We start from the raw sequence: 19,506 nt of genomic DNA, 5'->3' as shown, positions 1-19,506 counted from the left end.
GAAAATTCTGTAGAATGTGTACCGGAAATATGAGAATAATACATATGAATTAGCATGATAAACTCCATTGAAGATCAAGAAACCAAACTAAGCAAAGCAGTGCAAGCAGTTATATTTTTGGTGATAACAATTCAAATGATCAAAGCAAATGGTTACGTATGTCAATCAGAAATGGATGGTGTACCATGTTATGGAAGTGACAAGAAACATGATTGTGAACCATACTGTAAATTTGTGTATGGAAAAACATTTACTGATGCTGAGTGCGTAGTGAAAGAACTAGGTGAAGATCCTATTTGTGTGTGTCCATACTCGATTAACAAACCTTGTTAATCACACATTTATTATAATGCATTACTCTTCTTATTCAGATTGTTTTTTGATGTTTATTTTTATATATATAAAAAAAGTTACAAATTAAAGTGTTTGTTTTGTGAGATATCAAATATATGCCCAAGAGTATAATTAATTAATTCTTGTTTAATAATGTTGTTGTGCCCTTATACTCATATTGATTTCATATTTATATTCTAATGCCTCGGTAGCGATTTGACATAAAAAAATAATATTTTTTTTATTTAAACTTTTTCTTTTTTTAAAAAAAAAAGCAAAAGTAATAATAAAAAAAATTTAAACTTAAGTCGCTGTCAAGGCAGCGACATATTAAAAAAATTATTTGAAAAAAATTATTTAATAAATCATTGCCATAGCAGCAATTTTGCTTTTTTTGGCGGACAAAATTGCTACTTCGTGAGTGATGTTGCCGTTTTAGTTAAGAAAAAATTTCATATACCATTTTAAAAATTTTATTAACATTTTTCACATTTAGGCTCCGAACTCCTGTTATTGATCAGAGCTTGCTGAAAAGAGAAAAGTAAAAAATATTCACACAGCTTCAAGAAGAGAAGTTCAAAATATTCACCCAAAGTTGATTGACCACTCATTAAATTTATTATAACATGTAATGTAACGACTCACAAGGTCGTTTTGTTCTTTCAGATTTATTTATCCAGTTTGAACCTTTATCTAACTTCTTTGTTTATGACCAGCAAGAACAAGAGACATGATTTTCAAGGTGATCGAATAAAGTTTGATTGAGATTTTCAATTTTGAAGATTTGAAATATAAAAAAAATGTTTAAAATCAATATTTTGTGTTAACGAAATTTGTTATGAGTAGGGGTGTTGATAGATTGATTTGAGTCGGTTATTAGTCAAAATCAAAATCAAATCAATTTAATCAGTTTTAAAATTATCAAAACTACACAAAACCAAATATAATGCACATTAATATGTTTTGTTATTTTCGGTTTTGATTTGGTTTGATTATTTAGTTATTAACCATACATAAAAATAAAAGAAACAATTCATTCAAAACGTGAAAAAAGTGACATCAATCCATTCGAACGAAAAAATAGTTAGAAGAATGTCATAACAAAACTTTCAATTATAGAATTTACTGAATAAAACTTCAAAATTCACTAATTTGGCATTAGAAGTAAGAGACAATGACATTTTCAGTCCCACAAAGAATTTCGATAGACACTTATATACATGAAACCAATAAGAAAATGTTCAAAAAAAAAAGAAAAGAAAATGTTCTCACCTTGTACTTTTTTTTTCAAAGTAAATTATAAATAAATTGTGATGAAATATATATAAAATCTTTCAAATTGTTTATGAATATAAATATTATATATGTATAATAATAAAATTATGTATATAACTTGTTAGTTTGATTCGATTATCTGTTTATTTTTTTCGAACAAAATCATAACCAAACCAAATATTATCGATTCTTAACAATCTTAAACAAAACCAAATTAAAATTCAAATTAAACCGATTTATTTAATCAATTTTATTTGATTTTTCTATTTGAATTGATTTTTATCCAAATCATGAACACTCCTAATTATGAGTTCTCACAGTACTATTAAAATGGAGAGGTGATTTTAGACTTGATAGAATTGTTTGTATGGGTGTTCAAGAGGGATGTGTCAATCCACATAGAAATGGATGTGTATGTCAATTCCCCCTAAAAAGAAATGAATTTATTTTGAGTTTATAATTAAGTCTTCTCTGAGGAGAGGAGTTGAATTAGTTTGTCCTTTGAAGTCAAACTAAATAAATTAATCCACTAGAAATTAAACTTTACTGCAATATGTTTAATTAAATTTAAATAATTAATCTAATTATATTAACACATATAGTTGATATGATAACATGTTTGAGTTTAGGGCATTATAAAAAAAATTATGAACATAAATCCAACAAAAAAAAATTTTACATTATGAAAAATTATCTTCAACCAGTCTTTTTTTAGTTTTTAATTGAATTTCAAAATACCATTCGATTCTTGAAATTGGACCTCAAAATTTGAACCTACCATAAGTTTCAACAATAACATTTTTTCCATATATGACTTAATATTGGTCAAAATAAGAAATATATTTAATTTTAATTACAAACTTAAATTATTTTCCTAACATAACTTCTAATTAAATTAAAGAATTGCATATTTTAAAATTCTTATTTTGAATCAATCAGAAATTTTAATAATATTATTTCCATATATAGCTTAGTTTGGTCAAAATAATACACATATCCAATTTAATACAAACTTCTATTATTTTTCCTAAGATAAGTACTACAAACCTTTTGAATTCTCCTATAAAACCTCAGGAGAAGTCACTACTTTATTCATTGCTTTGCACCTTACATCTTCAATATAATGGAAAACTTGAAAGCTTCATTTAGCAATACGTTCTCCCTCATAGCTTACGTTTGTGGTATGTATACACTACTTTTCTATTATTTTTTTTGTGCTATTACCACAATTTGTTTTTTCAAAAGAAGGATTTCAAGAAGAATGACTTGAGAACTGCTTGCATTGCTTTGCTTAATTTGATTTCTTGAACTTCAATGGAGTTTATCAGTTGTTCATATGTATTATTCTCATATTCTCGGTACACATCCTACAAAATTTTCAAAAGAAATACACAAAGTCAGTGGTGTATATATATTACTAGGTAGGGGGGTTCAACCGAACACAGTATAATATATATGTGAGAAGCCCCTAGCTTTTAACAAATACTATATTCTGAACTCATAATTTGAAAAGTAGGATAGGGTTACTTTAAAGGTTGACGCTATCAAGTTAAAATTTCGAATCCAACTCTTATCAAATACCATATTTGAGATGACATTTTTCTAAGAAAAGAATAAACCTTCATGACTACTCATCAACGAAAAATGAGAGAAGCAGCAATAGCAAAGAAAGGAAAAAGGAAAACCTCAAGTTTGAGATTCTTATAGAGCGCCTTAATTTTAGCAACACAAGCATCATCATCTTTTTCCATAGTTCTCCTGCAAAAAAAGTTCTTACATTTAGCATTTGCTCATGCTAGTTGTTTGCAGAGCTATGTTCTTCGGACCCTCCAAAATTACTGTCACGCTCATAGTGTTAGTAGGATTCAAAACACATCCAACAATACTTTTGAAGAGTTTGAGTTATATAGTTGCAAATAATGTAACCAAGGGGTGACAAGTTTTTTAGGCTCACATACAATAACTTCTTTTGCTCCTCGTTGTAGCGTTCTAGGGATTTCACAACCAACCAAGAGCACTTGAAATCTTTAATATCCGTCTCATTCTGATAGTAAGACAGATCGTTAAAAAATCTCTACATTTTCAAGTTAAAAGAGCTATGTTTTATAAGAAAGCTGGTAGTAGACTAAATCCTTAAAATTGATCACCTAGCTCTTTTAACTTGAAAATGTAAAGATTTTATAAAGATATATCTTACTATCAGAATGATATGGATATTAAAGATTTTAAGTGGTTTTGAAAGCCCTAGAACACTACAACGAAGAGAAAAAAAAGTTATTGGATGTGAACATAAAAAACTTGTCATTCCTTGGTTACATTATTTGCAACTATATAGCTCAAACTCTTCAAAAGTATTGTTGAGTGTGTTTGAATCCTACTAAAGATATGAGTGCATCAGTATTTTTAGAAAGTCCGAGCAGTGTAGCTCTGCAAACAACTAGCATGAGCAAAATGCTAAATGTAAGAACTTTTTTTTGCAGGAGAACTATGGAAAAGATAATGATACTTGTGTTGCTAAAATTAAGGCGCTTTATAAGGATCTCAAACTTGAGGTTTTCTTTTTTTCTTTCTTCATTATTGTTGCTTCTCTCATTTCTCTTTGATAAGTAGTCATAAAGGTTTATTATTTTCTTAGAAAAATGTCATCTCAAATATGGTATTTGATAAGAGTTGGATTCAAGATTTAAACTTGATAGCGTCAACTTTTAAGGTAACTCTATCCTACTTTTCAAACTATGAGTTCAGAATATAGTATTTGTTAAAAGCTAGGAACTTCTCTCATATATATTCATGCTCCGTACTTAAAATATTGTGTTCGGTTGAACCCCTATACCTAATAAGCTATATACGTACACCACTGACTTCGGTGTTTTCCTTTTGGAAATTTTGTAGGATGTGTATCGGAAATATGAGAATAATACGTATGAATAGCATGATAAACTCCATTGAAGATCAAGAAACCAAACTAAGCAAAGCGGTGCAAGCAGTTCTCAAGGGTTTTTTTTCAAAAAAAGGATTTCAAGAAGAATGTTTTAGTGTCAAAAATTTATTTCAGAAAAGATTGAGGTTCAAGATGGAATACATATCTATAAAGTTCATTTGTTTCAAAAACAAACTCCTGCACACACGGTTAGATTGAACCTTATACTGAAAGATGCTACTTGTTCTTGTCGTAAGTTTGAGTTCATGAGAATCTTATGTAGGCATATGCTTATGGTATTTATAAAGAAACAAATTTACTCACTTCCACCCTGTTATCTATTGAATCGATGGACAATGTATGCAACGAAAAAAAAAGTTCATGGCATTTCAAATGACAGATCACAAGTGAATAATTTGAAGTCTTTCTCTATATGGTTCAACAATATTATGATGCATTCTTTTTGGTCTCTCTGAATGAGCAATACGGTCTGGAAAATATTTTAAATTTGTGTATCAAAGATTATTACAACTATATGAAGAACTTGATGAACTTCCTTACGAGGTCGAGAATGATAATATATGTGATGGTTTAATTAACTAATTAAATGTGGAACTAAACACAAGTGAGCAGAAACAAAACACTATCTTGATTGACCCTTTATGTGTGGTAACTGAAGGACGTCCAAATTTATTATAAATGAAAGATGGTCTAGAGATCTTTGAAGGTCAAAAAAATGTTCTTTTAAGAAACAAACAAGTCAAATCAAAAGCTCAAAAAATGGCAAGCCAAAGGACAAAGGTAAAGGCAAAGACAATGGAATGAGATAATCTCACTTTATATAATGCAACACTTTACATAATGCGATAATTATTGGTTATTATTTTTGTAACTTTGATACTTGATGTATAGTTCAAGCTCTAATGTTGAATTGGGATCTCAAAGCACATCACCACTACTTAGTACAATTCCTATAATGGTAAATTATTCTTTTGATACTTTATGTTATGTGTTTATTAAAAATTATTTTCATTTACTTTCATATATTTATCTAATAAATTGTACTTTTTTCTTTTAAAAAAAACAATCCCAAACATATTTGGAAGCATTTCAAGGAGAAATAAACCATGGATATCATACCTTTGCTCTTATCGTGTTCTTATATATTTATAACGTATTTGCACATCTATATACATGTTATAATAATCTTTAGTACTTTTTCAGGATCTGATGAAAACAACTTTATATCTGTATATGCATGATTATGATTTATGAATGTTAAACTTGTCTTTAGAACTTTGAGACTCGATCTTCAGAACTCATGAAGAGACAAACATCTATAATCTATTTTCTTTTTTTTTTCTTTTGGTAGAAAATAGTTCTAGGTTGTAAAGTACAATCTTTTTCCTTTCAAGATTTGATCTTTATGTGTTTTTGAACACGTCACATTTGCATATTGCAATATCTATTAAGAACAAAGAAAAAGATCGAAGGTATTTGAAAATGACAATGCACTTCCAATAACTTAAACTCTACAGGCAAAGTTAGCTTTCAAGATTTGATCTTTTTGTATTTTTTGTCAAGTTGTCACACTTGTATCTAGCAAAATCTATCAAGAACAAAGAAAAAGGCCAAAAGGGTGTTTGAAAATGACTAGAAAAGCAAAATTAACTTGCAAGATTTGATCTTTTTTGTGTTTTATTAAGTTTTCACATTTGTATGTAATAAAAATCTATCAGGAACAAATAAAAGGGCCAAAGGGAGTGTTAGGTTTACCTGATAGTAGTGTAAAGGTGCACAGAACTTATAAGTGATGTTTAGAGATAACTCAAATATTATCTTATATGTTCTAACTTGTGAGATTATACTGAGTATAATGTTTTTATAACATTTGACATATAATGAAGCGTAATGCAATCAAGTGAAAATTTTACTACAACTTCTGTTTTTCTAAAAATTAAAAAGTGCAAACCATCTTAGACAATTCAATTAAGCTCAATGCTTTCGAAAGTTCAGATGGAAGAATCCCAATTCCCATGAATATGGAGTCTGAGACAGAGAAATAAAATTTCGATAGTTATGGAGTTTGAGAGAGAGAGAAAAATTAATAAATTTTAAAAATAAATAAATAAGATGCTTAACTGGGTTTGGTTATTACCGTTTAACTTACCTAATAGTATAAAAAACTTTACGGTACTGTCCGTGCACACAAGTTAATCTCTTAATCTTATTGATCAACATTATGAGGGGTCAGGTAAAATTACTTTTAACGCAATTCCATCACATTTTGTTCTGCAATATACTATTCTCTAATGCTACTTCACCAACAAATTAAGCAAGTCATTAGACCTCAAATAAAAGCCAACGTAACCTTGAAAATCGTAAAAATCTTTGGATGGTGAATATACTCTCAATAGTGTAAATGATTCTTTTTGGAAAATTATGTTATAAGTCATCTTGAGGCTTTTCTTCTTCATGATGGATTTTTTTTTAATTTATGAAGAGATGCTTTTGTGAATAGAAATTTTGTCACAAGTTGGAATGACATGAAAAGTTGTATGAGAAAAATGATTGTAGATACACTTGATAAGTATTACAATTTTCAGCAAAAAAGCACGTGTGTGAAATAATAATATGAGGAGCTAGAGCATACTAATTCGACCTAATGTCAGTGATCGAGAGAAAAGTCTTATGGTAAAATTTATAAAGAAAGTACAAAAATTATCATGTTTGTATTGTTTTTGTACTTTATATGAAGCTTATCAAATGACATGTACTCAAGGTGGAGGGACAGTAAAAGGAGAACAAAATCAAGACTGTAATCTTATTTTTCTTCATGGGCTAAAAATAATTGAGCAACTTACAAAAATGACTATAGTTTTAGAGTTATTGGATTAGAATAGCAATGGAGTATTATATTTACCCAAAATAACTACAGTTTATATCTAAATCAGGCTTCGTTTGTGTTTATTAAGATTAAGATCTCTAAATCTAAATATAAAGATTTGTATTAAGAGCTAAGTGTCTAGATTTGAATACACATATGATTATTAAGTTGTAGTCTCCAAATCTAAACACTGAATGGTTATCGTTTGTTTTTAATATCTGAATGTGCATATAAATCAAATTTTATATTAATAAAATGTTATAAATAATCCATGAATAGTATTTTTTCACTCAAAAACCTTGATGAACATCAATATGCTAATAATATTATTACAACAGTTTTCTTGACAAACATTAATACACCCTAAGAAAATTATTAATATAAAAAAAAACTTGTAAAAATTATGAAAACTTATTGAAGAGAAATTTTTTTTATTTGATTGATAAAACAAAGGAAGAAAGTTTGTGGGTGTGAAAACAAAAATCACACAAAGAATGAGAGGTAATATATATTATTACTTTATAACTTATTAAATAATGATGAATGTTGTTAAAGACTCTCATGCAGATCTGATCCGTTCAGACCTTTTTAGGTCCATTAAGAGGCTTTTTTGAAAAAAGCAACAAACGGACTTAATTGGCTGAATCTGAATCATTCTGATTCAGACCTAAAAATCAAATACATTTAATGAGTTAATCTAATTGATTAAGATTCAGACCTCCATTAAATACAAACAAATTAGACCTAAATCTTGTTGTATTCAAAGTATTTATAGGGTTTTTTTAATTACAATATATGATACACTTTTAAATATATGCACTAAATAAGGAGTTTTTTTGCTATTATAATTGTCTGCCCTTTAATTACACTCTTTAAACTCTCAACTTCACATTATCAAATCAACAAGAAATAATGATCTATTCAGAGCATGTAGATTCCTATCGGTTCAATAATATAATTGGGATAGAACATACTCAAAATCTGATTTAAAACTTTAAAATCTGATTTCTTGTGTACATTAAGTGCATTGTGTGTACATTTATTTAACATGTTAATACAACTAACGAATACACACGCGAATAGTATAGGTATACAAATGATATGTATACATAAGAATACAACAATTCACTAACATACATTGGATAAAACAGGCTCAATATATCCATATTTTAAACTTATATTAATAATTCAATACATGTGAACAAAATGCAATAGAAGTATCCAAGTGTATAAGTATTCTAATGTATAATGGTGAAACAAAAACCTTCAACCAAAACCCCATAAAAATAGATGAAACGTATATACAACTATAACCTTCGATGAAAAAGAAAAAAAAATCAAAACTAGAAGAGATTCGAAGAATCTGAATCATAAAATAGCTCATGAAATCATGCAAAGGACCGTTGATTGTAAGAAATATTGGGGGATAGAAATGGTGATTTTGGGATACACTGAAAGAGAAACTTTGAAGGTGGAAACTAGGGAAGTGGAACACTAAAAGGAGGTTGGAAAAACTTAATTATATGTGTATAATTGTATTTACTATTTAATAATTAAACATATTCTTCATTAAAATATAAAGTATAATATAGCTATATGCCTTTAATATGTAATAATTGTATTTTACTATGTTATGTAGTTTTTCCATGTTTAGAAACTTGGGACAAACCTAAAGGTGTAAAGCAAGACTTACATAGGCAAATTAAAGTTAGATTACAAGGATTTAGGTAAAAGAGATAAACTTGAAACTCCATCTAAAATAAAGTGTTTTAAATGTGAAAAATATGAGCATAAAGAAAATGAATGTTCTAATAAATTAAAGACCTATCATTAAAAGATTAAGATATAGATATTTTGTATTATTCGAATTAGGCAAATGTGATAATTGATGCCCTAAATCGCAGATCGATGGACAACTTCTCATACTTATGAGCCAAAAAGAGATATTATAATTGACTTCATATTTCAGATGTTACAGGACTCAAATAGTTAATAATTATGGTGGAAGCATATCATTTTCATTATTTTATTCAATCATGATCAATGAAGACATATCATGATTTTAAGAGGATCCAAATTGAATTTGTGACTGAGTGTACCAATTGTCAGTATGTAAAAGTTAGACATAAGTGTGATGGGATAATACATGATATGACTATTCCTGATGTGGGAAGTATTCAATTATGAATTATGTTACACAATTAACCTATTTGCGAAATACTTTTGATTCTATTTAAGTGATTGTTGACAAACTAACAAAATAACCCATTTCTTGTCACTATACTTATATGAACGATGATTGTGTATAGTTGTATTTTTGATATATATAGTCAGTCTCCACGTTGTCCTAGTATTAATCATTTATGATTGAGGAGCACAATTTATATCTACTTTTTAGTAGTCATTCCAGAAGGACTCAGATGGTCAGATCGAGCACACAATAGTTAAAACATTTCAGAATATCTTATGAGTATGTGATATAAAATTCAAGAAAAATTGAGAATGATCACTTACCTCTTATTGAGTTGCATATAATAATAACTATCATTTTAATATTAGGATGAGTCATGACGCCTTATGAAGTTTTGTAGGGACGAAAATGCACATCCCCTATTAGTTGGTTATAGGCGGGTAATTCATGATTGGTTGGACTTGATTTAGTACACCTGACAATGGAGCAAGTTAAACTTATTTTGATTAGTTATTGACGAACATGATCACTAGAAATCATAATGAGGACCAAATACATAGCTTCGGTAAAGGTCTTTGGAGAAATAAGAACATCGAAGAAATGGCAAGAAAAATTGAGAAGGATATGAGATCTAGACACCCAAACCTCTTCCAAGCACTATAGTGAGAATATGCCAACCTGAATATCGTAGTCCGAGGTGAGTTACCCCTTTCAATTAAATTTTTATTATAATTATAATTTGCTTAAGACATTTGTTTATTAAGTTGCATCTTGTTGGTATGTTGTATCACTTTGTGAGACATTTAGACGGACTCCTCTACTTTTCTCATTTTATTGATATACCGTCATGAAAAGGATCATAGAAATTATTGCTAAAATTCGGATCAAATGAGATTGTCTAATTCATCCATACGATTCAACATATTCGAATCGATCAAAAATTTTAATTCTATCCCAATTATTCATTTTCAAATAATATTTACATTATTTACAAATATTTGTTATAATAAAAAATAGGTTTACCCCTCATTAATAAACTTAACAGATACAACTCTCTTTTAACAATTTTTCCAAACAAGTCATAATTATCCAATTTCAATTGAATTAATAGGCCAAATTTTACTACTTTGTGTGAACTTAAGTACCCATTTTGACCCTTGTTGTGAGTGTTTTATACATGTAATGAATGCACTTTGGAAGTATCAATATTCTTTTGCTATTTTGAGGTATGAAAAATTTTAAAAGGCATTTTTGTCATTTTAATTATTTTATCTCGAAATAAATTATTTTAATATTTATTTTTTCAAAAACAAAAATAACAAGTAAGATGCAAACAACTAATGGTAATAAGTTCTAAAAACATAGCTACCCCACCCTAAAATGGTAATAAATACCAAAATAGTTACTTCAGCATTATTGTTCCACCATAATAATAATAATTTATCTTAATTTTATTTTATTTGTCTCTAATTACTTGTCTATTTTTTTTAATCTATTTTTAGTTACTTGTTTATTTTGACAAATCAAGAAATGATAATTTTTAAATTAATCATGCCCTCATAATTATTTTAAAAAATAGAACTTTTTAAAAACCTTAAAATATTCATTAATTCACTTTATAATTAATAAGGGTAAAATGATAAATTCACTAGGTTAATAATTATTTTCTTCCTAAGTATACCATTAATTCAAAAATAAATAGATAATTAAGGACAGATAAATAAATTATTAAATTCGAGATAAATTATGTTGAACTGATCAACCAAAACAACGAAATAAGTGCACTTTAATTAATTCCAAAGACTATTTGGTCTTCACACCAAACAACCCCTTAAAAGTGGCTCCGTTCAGATTGTTCCTGTTCCCAGTTAAAACTTGACCCTGCCCCAAAACGCCTCTGGTTGAGCGGTCAAAGTTCGAACCGAAACCAAGAACGGATCCTAAAATCCGACTGATTCAGGCCCGCCAATCTCAAACGGCACCGGTCTTCTTCTTCTTCCGGCGAATCGACAGAGAGAGCACCTTCCTCCATCATCTTCGGCGAAATCCAGTTGTAGGTTACGTTCTTTCCTGTCTATAACGTGGGGCAAAATCCCTAATCCATTTTTCTAATTATTGTGAGCATTGCGACGATTTAACTTTGCATATATCCATGTTTTGCCTTTGAATTATCAGCGATTTGGGAATTCCAGTGTTAGCTGTTTTTTTTTTTTTTTTTTGAGCTTACCTGTGAAGTCTTAAGTATTGGATTTTATGGTTGTTTGGAGTTACCTAATAACGTGATGGATAAAAGGAAAGAAAGAAAGAAACACAAACAAGAAATGAACTGCTAGAATGACCCTTGTGTTCAGTTGCAATCGAGCAAAGGCGGCATTAGGTGAGTTCTTTGCATCTGCTAAGCTTTGGTGAGCTGAGTTAGTGGGTAAGTGTGCTTGTAAGAGGTACCATGTACCCAAGGTGTGTGTAAGCTGGTGCAGGAACCACAAGTATAACAAAGAAAATAATAAAGACAGAGCTAGGTTATGTGCGAAAACAATTTTTTTTTTTTTGATAATTGATGTTCTTTATTCCAACCTGAAAAACACAGGACTGGCTGTTTCGGCTGCAAATTGATTATAGTTTTCTGATTGTATAGCCCTTTTGCTTTGCAAATTTGGGAGAAATAGTCTTTTGTTGATAAATAATGGACTAGAGTATCTCTATGTCATTCATCTTAGTGAGATTTGAAAACTACATCTTTATTATGTGAATTCAGAAACTTTTCTTTATACTTAGGAACTTATTGAGAAACAGGGAGTTCTATTAGATCATAGAGGGGTTCTCAGACCTACCAAAGGTATTCCAGATTACCCTCTAGTAGGATCAGATTTACAGAGGCCAAAATATTCTTCCTTTATGCGTGTTTTGAAGGCTGAACTAAAGGAAGTTGTAGTTCAATTTGCTTAAAGTTTTTAAAGACCAAATTCAGCAATTATTTGTCCTGGAATGAATATAGTAGATGAGCTATAGATCGAGTTTGGATGGATCAATAATCCCAGTGGGTTATGTTTGTGTGGAGATAGTTTTCTCGGCTTCAAGTAAATGGAATTGCTCACTGTTGAGAAACTGGTCTGGTAAGGTGAAGGTTCATGTTGTTGCCAGACTCTTTCTTTCGTGAAGGGTTAATGGGGATTAACTATTAAGAAAGGGATAGGGAGAAGCACATATTTGCATTAGTGTAGGAGGAATATTTGGAGTGGTGCCGGGGGATGCTGATATTGGGAAGGTAAGAACTAAGAAAAAATTTGACTGGTTTTCAGATACTATCACGTGAAGATCTTTGTGATCTCCATGATTTTTTTCTCTTCTTGGTAATTCTCAGATCACTATATGAGAGAATCACCTTTTCTTGGTCAAGTCACTGCATGAGAGACTCAATTATTCATATTTTACACTAGAGACAAAAATGTTATGGATCTCTCTCTTTTGTGAATCAATCTTGATTGTTAGGGAGACAATGTTCCTGTTCTTTTTGAGTAATTAATACCGTTGAATGTATATTATGGGCAACCTATTCTTCCTTCAGTTGAACTCTAGCTTTTCGACGACTGTTGTATTTTTACCAAGCCATTTATACATGAGTTGCAACATATATTGCTGTGGTTCCCCTTGCTTTATAAAATCAAAGAACACAGATTTTATCATGCTATAGCCACTGGTTCCTTTTCCTTTATAAAATCGAAGAACAAAGATTTTATCATGCTATAGCCGCATGTGTATCCCTTTCGCTTGATGAAGAAGCTGCACACGAGTTGCCATGTTAAGCTCCATTCACATTTTGCACCTGGTAGTTCCAGTAGCTTTCTATTGGTTATTTGCTTATCAAAAAGGGTTGTAACATGGGTTGTAACATGTAATCTCAATCTCTTTATTATATCTTCTTCTTAAAATGGTTGTTTGGCTGCATTTTTTAGCAAGGCTATTTATATTCATACGTTGATATAGTGAGACTTCATGGCTATGTTTTTTCAAGTGAGATGAGAATGATTTTTCTGAATATCTCCCTCCTCCGCAACTAAAGAAAAGAGAGGAGTAGGAAAACTCATGTATTATCTGAAGGAGAAAGCTGAATCAGAATTTATCAATTATATTTCTGTCCCTTGTTGCCTATTATATCAAGTACTTAATGATTCTTTTCTCACACAATTTTAATTTCTGAATTTAGTGAAGTTGAAAGAACTATGAATATACATTTGAATACTTTGTGACAAGGATGCCAGGCATACCTTTAGTGGCTCGTGAAACCACGTAAGATATTTCCTGTGCCCTGCATTTGAGGTGTTATATTTGTATTGTCAATAATTACATTTTAAGGTACTCAAATGCACCTAAGAAGCATGGATGATGATTGTTATATTATAATTTTTGGAACAGGAATTACACTTGCTACTGCAGTTACTCTACAGCCACGGATTCAATGTGCAGGCAAGATTCTGCTACACATTTGTCTGCAGAGGAGGAGATTGCTGCTGAAGAAAGCCTTTCAAGTTATTGCAAACCTGTTGAACTCTACAATATTCTCCAACGCCGTGCTGTTAGAAATGTAATGTACTTACATGAGGAGATAAATTTTGCCTATTTATCATCAATGCTAATGATTTTGGTGTCAATTTCCAAGTTGATGTTAATGTTCTTACAAATATTGTTGCTTTTATTGGTTTTGAATGTCACTTAAAGTCTTTATGGTAACAAAATAACAATATTATCATTCTTCTCAGCCATGATGTTCTAAGTAAACACATCTTATGTCAGTTCCAAGTGTTTTATGGAAAAGTATATGAAAGATTATTATCTTTCTCTCAGCCATGCTTTTGAACTGATGTTTTAGATCCGGGCTTCTTTTTTTTGCTTGTTTCCAATTGTTATGAGATTTAATTTGTTTGTTCTCATCACGTTTATGACATGCTAATTATACATTCATAATCGGCATTTTGTGTAAGATGTTTCTAAAGACTGTAAAATATCTTGCAGCCTTCATTCCTTCAAAGATGCTTACAGTACAAAATTCAAGCAAAGCACAAAAGAAGGTATATATGATTGTGATTGCTTTCACTCCCAATTTTTCCTTCATGCAAGGTTACGTCTCATGTACTCTATACTAGATGCTCTGAGGTACTTTTAGTTGTCATGTGATATTGTCCATGTTGCTTTGGAGTGAAATCTAAATTTTTGTGGAGACATGACTTTCATTACTTTATTCCATTGGGAATGTTTGTTTGAATTGTCTTAATTATGTAGTCCTTTTTTTTGTGACAATGGCTGTTCAGTCAATATTTATTGTATTAAATTTAATGAATTGTCGAGAATCCAGTGATCTAAATCAAACAAGTTCCTAGTGACAAGATGTCTTCACAGTTTGATTCAATGATTAAACTTTGTAGTACTACTAAAGTCTAAACATTTTTCCTTATAAAATTTGTTAGTAAGTGCTTACACATTTAAGACTTGTATAGTAGCTTGTATGATATGGTGGTTTCACCAGTGTTATCGAAGGCGAAAAGTGCAAAAAAGCTCTAAGGCCCGTTGAGGCTTTAAGAGCAAACACACACAAAGCATGAGCTTTAATGATAAAGGCGCAAAGGGAGAAAAAATTAAAATATATATGTGTAGTCAAAGAATTATAAACATGAATGATGAATGACAAATATATGACCAAAGAAATTGGAAAAAAATTATGATAAGTGAAATATCAATTGTTTAGTATCATTTCTCCAGAATAGGCTCATAGGCAAGGAAAAGTTTGCCTTAGAACCTCGAGGATGACACTGAAACACATATAAAGCGAGGCGAAGTGCTCAACACGTTTTGAGCCTCGCTTCATGGCCTAATCACACTTAAAGCACGCCTTTTGACTACACTGGCTTCGCCTTATGGCTGCAAAGTAACTTCTTAAAAGACAGATCTAGTTATTGCTGGCAAGTTTTCTAAATTGCATGCAAACTACTGTTTGAAATAGCTGATGAAACTACATCTCCTATGTGGTTTGCGAGCTATTGCATAGAAGAGGGGTTTTTACCCTGTGCACATTTGGATGTAGCGGCTGCGGATTTCCCTTGTCATAAAAAAAATAGCTGATGAAACGTAATATCGTTCACTATGTAGTTGGTGATCAATATCGTACGTGTTACTCTTATACCACCCCATAATTCATCAAATGTCAAAAAAATTAAAATCATATAGGTGCACAAGTTTGAAACAAAAAAGCAAAGAGAAGCCCACAACTTTTTAAGTGAATGCACAATTTACATATTATTAAAAAATAGCAAAACTTATATGAAATTTGTACACTAACAAGCAAATTTCAAGTAAAATAACTAATTTTCGCATCCAATATAAAGTACCTTTTACTTAACAAAAATATTCAGCTCCTCAAATGTGATATTCAATTACCTCGCTGCGAAGCTTGATATTTAAGTGGAGAAGGGTAGAGGGCCTAGACCTATTATCCATTAAGTTTTGAACCTTGTGCCGTTAGACCTTCGGAATTCCCAGTTTAAAAAATGTCATTTTGAATAAAATACCTTATCCCAAAAATTCCTACTTCTGAAAGGTGAAATTCAAGAAGCAACCTACAAGCCTGTTTGGATTGGCTTTCAAAAGTTAGTTAGACCTACTATTAAGTCATTTTTAGCTTTTGGGAGTGTTTGACAAAGTTAAAAGTAACTAAAATAAGTTAAAAATGACTTGAGAAGATCCTTCGGGGTGGCCCGGTGGTTTGAGCTTGGAACTTCCATGTTGGAGGTCTCAAGTTCGAAACCCCTTGCCAGCGAAAGTAAGGGATTTGCATTCTGGGTCAAGCTGTCGCACCAGGCTTGCCTAGTGCGGGTTACCTCTCCTATATGGTTTGCAAGCTATTGCATAGGAGCGGAGTTTTACCCTGTGCGCACCCAAAACTGTAGCGGCTGCGGGTTTCCCTTGTCGTCAAAAAAAAAAAGACTTGAGAGGAGTTAAAAGTAGGTATTCCCCTACTTTTCATTTTTAACTTAGAAGTTACTAAAGTTTTGACTTTTTTAAAACTATTTTTTTTTAAAGTTAAGCCAAACGGGCTCTACTTCTTGCCGGGATCAATTTGTGTGTAATTGTTTTGAAGCCCGAACTTCGCTGAAATGCATGGGTTTGCCATGAAGAGATGATCTCTCACTTCAACACTTGAAGCAAAAAGTGATGGCAGTGTCTGTATACTTACAATTAGATTGTTTCAGAGGTGATTTATTACCGTGGATAATTTTTTTAGGATTCAAATGACAATATCTGTGCCAGCAACTGTCAGCGATGAATCACAGGTCCAGAATTTGTTTCCTTTGGGTGTAATTTTGGCAAAGCCACTATCAAGTGCTGCAGCTGCTGAGGGAGTAAGTTCTAATCTTGTGCAAGTACATCCAGTGACTTTTAATCTTTTATGCTGTTGGGTACCTTGCTAATGCCATTTGGTTACAGCATTCTGCTGTCTATCAGTTTAAGCGGGCATGCATGTCTACCTCATTCAGTGGAGTTGATGGGATAAATCGCGCTCAAGCAAAATTCATTCTCCCTGAAATGAATAAACTCTCTGCTGAAATAAGGGCCGGCTCTCTTGTCATCCTGTTTGTCAGCTTTGGTAGGTAAAGTGTTTCTGGAATTTTATTTGTTGAGTTCAATATGAAGGCCAACTATGTATGGTTTTCTGCCTTTGCAGCCGAACTTGCCAGAGATCGTGGGGATATATCTTCATTTCCATGTAAGTAATGAGTTTGTGTAGTTACAGGTGTCAAATAAATTTTATCTGGCATTTATGATTGCTAGCCTTTTGAACCTCAGCAACTTTTCATTTTGTTTTCTTTTTGGCTATTTGTATTGATAATTTAGAAAAAAGTTAAGCATATGTATATTGTTTAAATATTGCAAGTCTAACCATCTACAATAAATTTTTTCCATATTAAAGTAGAAAAGTTTAACCATCTATAATGTGCCACATCTGTAAACATGTTTATTCAGTTGTGAGTGACCTATTTCACAAGCTTGAAGTAAAAGAGAAAATAATATAATGGCAATGACATAGTATTTGCAGTTTGGTAACTAAGACATAAGTTCTCTATATGTTAATTCTTTCCTATTCTTACCTTCAATAATTTAGAAAGCATTTTCTCCTGGTTCGACATGTTAAGCTGATTGAGGAAAGAGAATTTCGGAATTCCCTTCTACATGTCCCTTTATGCCCTTATAAAAGTGATTCTTCTTCACACTCTCTTCCTTGAACTCTATCTATTTACTTTTCCTTTCCTCTCAGTCTATCTCTAGGACCTGACATAATTTTAATGCTGTCAGGAAGTATCTTCTAACAAGCAAGGATTGTGTGAAACCATTCCTAAACTTACCAGCAGCACTAAATCCTTTGTGTATCTCAATCTAATGGGTTCACAGCAAACTAAAAAATATTGAATTCATAATTCTAACCGTCATTATAAATTCATGTTTGTGGTTTGTTGTTTATAATATAAGTTACACAGTTCTTTTCAAAAAAAGAAGAAAAGGAAGTACATCACAAAGTTTAATGTTGTATCTGGAATTTTGTCAATAAATGGATCTGAAATAAGTCCACATTCTTTCGTCAATGCTTGGGAAGTTTGAATAGGCACTCATTTGCTCATGAAAAGAAAAACCACATAGAGGTTGTTACTACATCAAATTGTGTAGTGTTACGTTGTCTGCATGTCTTATTGTCTTTTGCTTTGTACTTTTTCATTTTTCAGTATGTTTGGTGACCTCGCTTTTCCATATTTAGTTGATTTAAGTTTTTGATGTTTTCTTCAGGTTTCTCATGATCCATCATCTTTATTGTTCTAATCTTATTTTCGAAACTGTGGTAGTGAATCTTGAAGGGCACTGCTTGTTGGGCAGAATGCCGATGGAATTACTTCATTTGTTGTGGGACAAGTCTCCCAATTTGAGTTTAGGGGAGAGAGCTGAGATGTGGTCGACTGTTGACTTGAACCCTTGTTTCATGAAGGTACGCCTTAGCTGAAGTCGCTGAATAGAAGTCTATATGACTTGAACCCTTGTTTCATGATTGATACTTGGTGGATAATGGGCCTACCCCTCTACCTTTCTCCACTAAAAAATAGTAGTAGTATGTATTGCTAGTTTGATATTGCGTAGAGCTTGTGGTTTCAGAGCTTTCTTCAATCAAACACCAATAGAAAAAGTTCTGCAGTTTGTGCAAAAAAAAAATGAGAATACTACTCCAGAGGTGCTTCTCAGATTTTGCAAAAACTAAAAAGCTTTTCTGTGTCGGTGTTTGGTTAGTAATTACTTGAAAATAATTGAAATAAGTTTTTCCGTAAAAAGTTTGCTTCACTTTCTGGAAACAAATGCCAGCTCAGTAAATTGAAGTCCTGCGTCTGGTGTGGGTGTTGCAACTGCCCTTGGTCAATTTATTATGCTTCCCTTTTCTTAACCAAAATCAGAGCAAATAGATTTAAGAACCAGCTTTGGTTTACTTAAAAATCGGACTACTCTTCTATGGTAATATTGATACTGGATAGGATCTATCTCATCTGCTAGAATCGATATGGCTTCTCCAAAGTATTACTAAATTTTGGATTTGTCTTTTGTTGATTAAGGAAGATATGTCTCATCTTTCCGATGTTACTCATATACGTTATATTTAGTAGTCCATAGGTGAAAACAAGGAATTTCTGTCCTCTCTTTTGTTGATCATAAGTAAAGGGTTTGATAACCTAGCAGCCGGACCTTCACACATTTGGTAGAGGCTGGTTCTTCTGGATAGTCACTTTTCATATAGTGTTTAATAATTTAGAATCCATCTATAGTGGCCATTGCCAGATGTTTTGTGGAGGCTGATTTGTGGATAAATGATGCTGG

At 31.3% G+C, this 19,506-nt stretch overlaps 1 protein-coding gene across 10 annotated transcripts in view; it reads left to right on the top strand.

Moving 5' to 3' along the window:
* Window positions 1-11,386: 11,386 nt before the first annotated feature.
* The window catches only part of EMF2 (polycomb group protein EMBRYONIC FLOWER 2), a 30,262-nt gene continuing 22,142 nt past the window's right edge, over window positions 11,387-19,506 (top strand). The window contains exons 1-8 of one of the 10 annotated variants that reach the window (XM_010319842.4): window positions 11,387-11,659; window positions 13,811-13,893; window positions 14,020-14,188; window positions 14,617-14,672; window positions 16,880-16,997; window positions 17,083-17,242; window positions 17,321-17,362; window positions 18,492-18,631. In XM_010319842.4, the coding sequence (XP_010318144.1) occupies window positions 13,859-13,893; window positions 14,020-14,188; window positions 14,617-14,672; window positions 16,880-16,997; window positions 17,083-17,242; window positions 17,321-17,362; window positions 18,492-18,631 (720 nt within the window). In that variant the 5' untranslated portion in view covers window positions 11,387-11,659; window positions 13,811-13,858. 10 annotated transcript variants of the gene reach the window in all.

The sequence above is a fragment of the Solanum lycopersicum genome, chromosome 3 (assembly GCF_036512215.1).
Source record: "Solanum lycopersicum chromosome 3, SLM_r2.1".
NCBI lineage: Eukaryota > Viridiplantae > Streptophyta > Magnoliopsida > Solanales > Solanaceae > Solanum > Solanum lycopersicum.
This window is presented reverse-complemented; position numbering and strand designations above follow the sequence as displayed.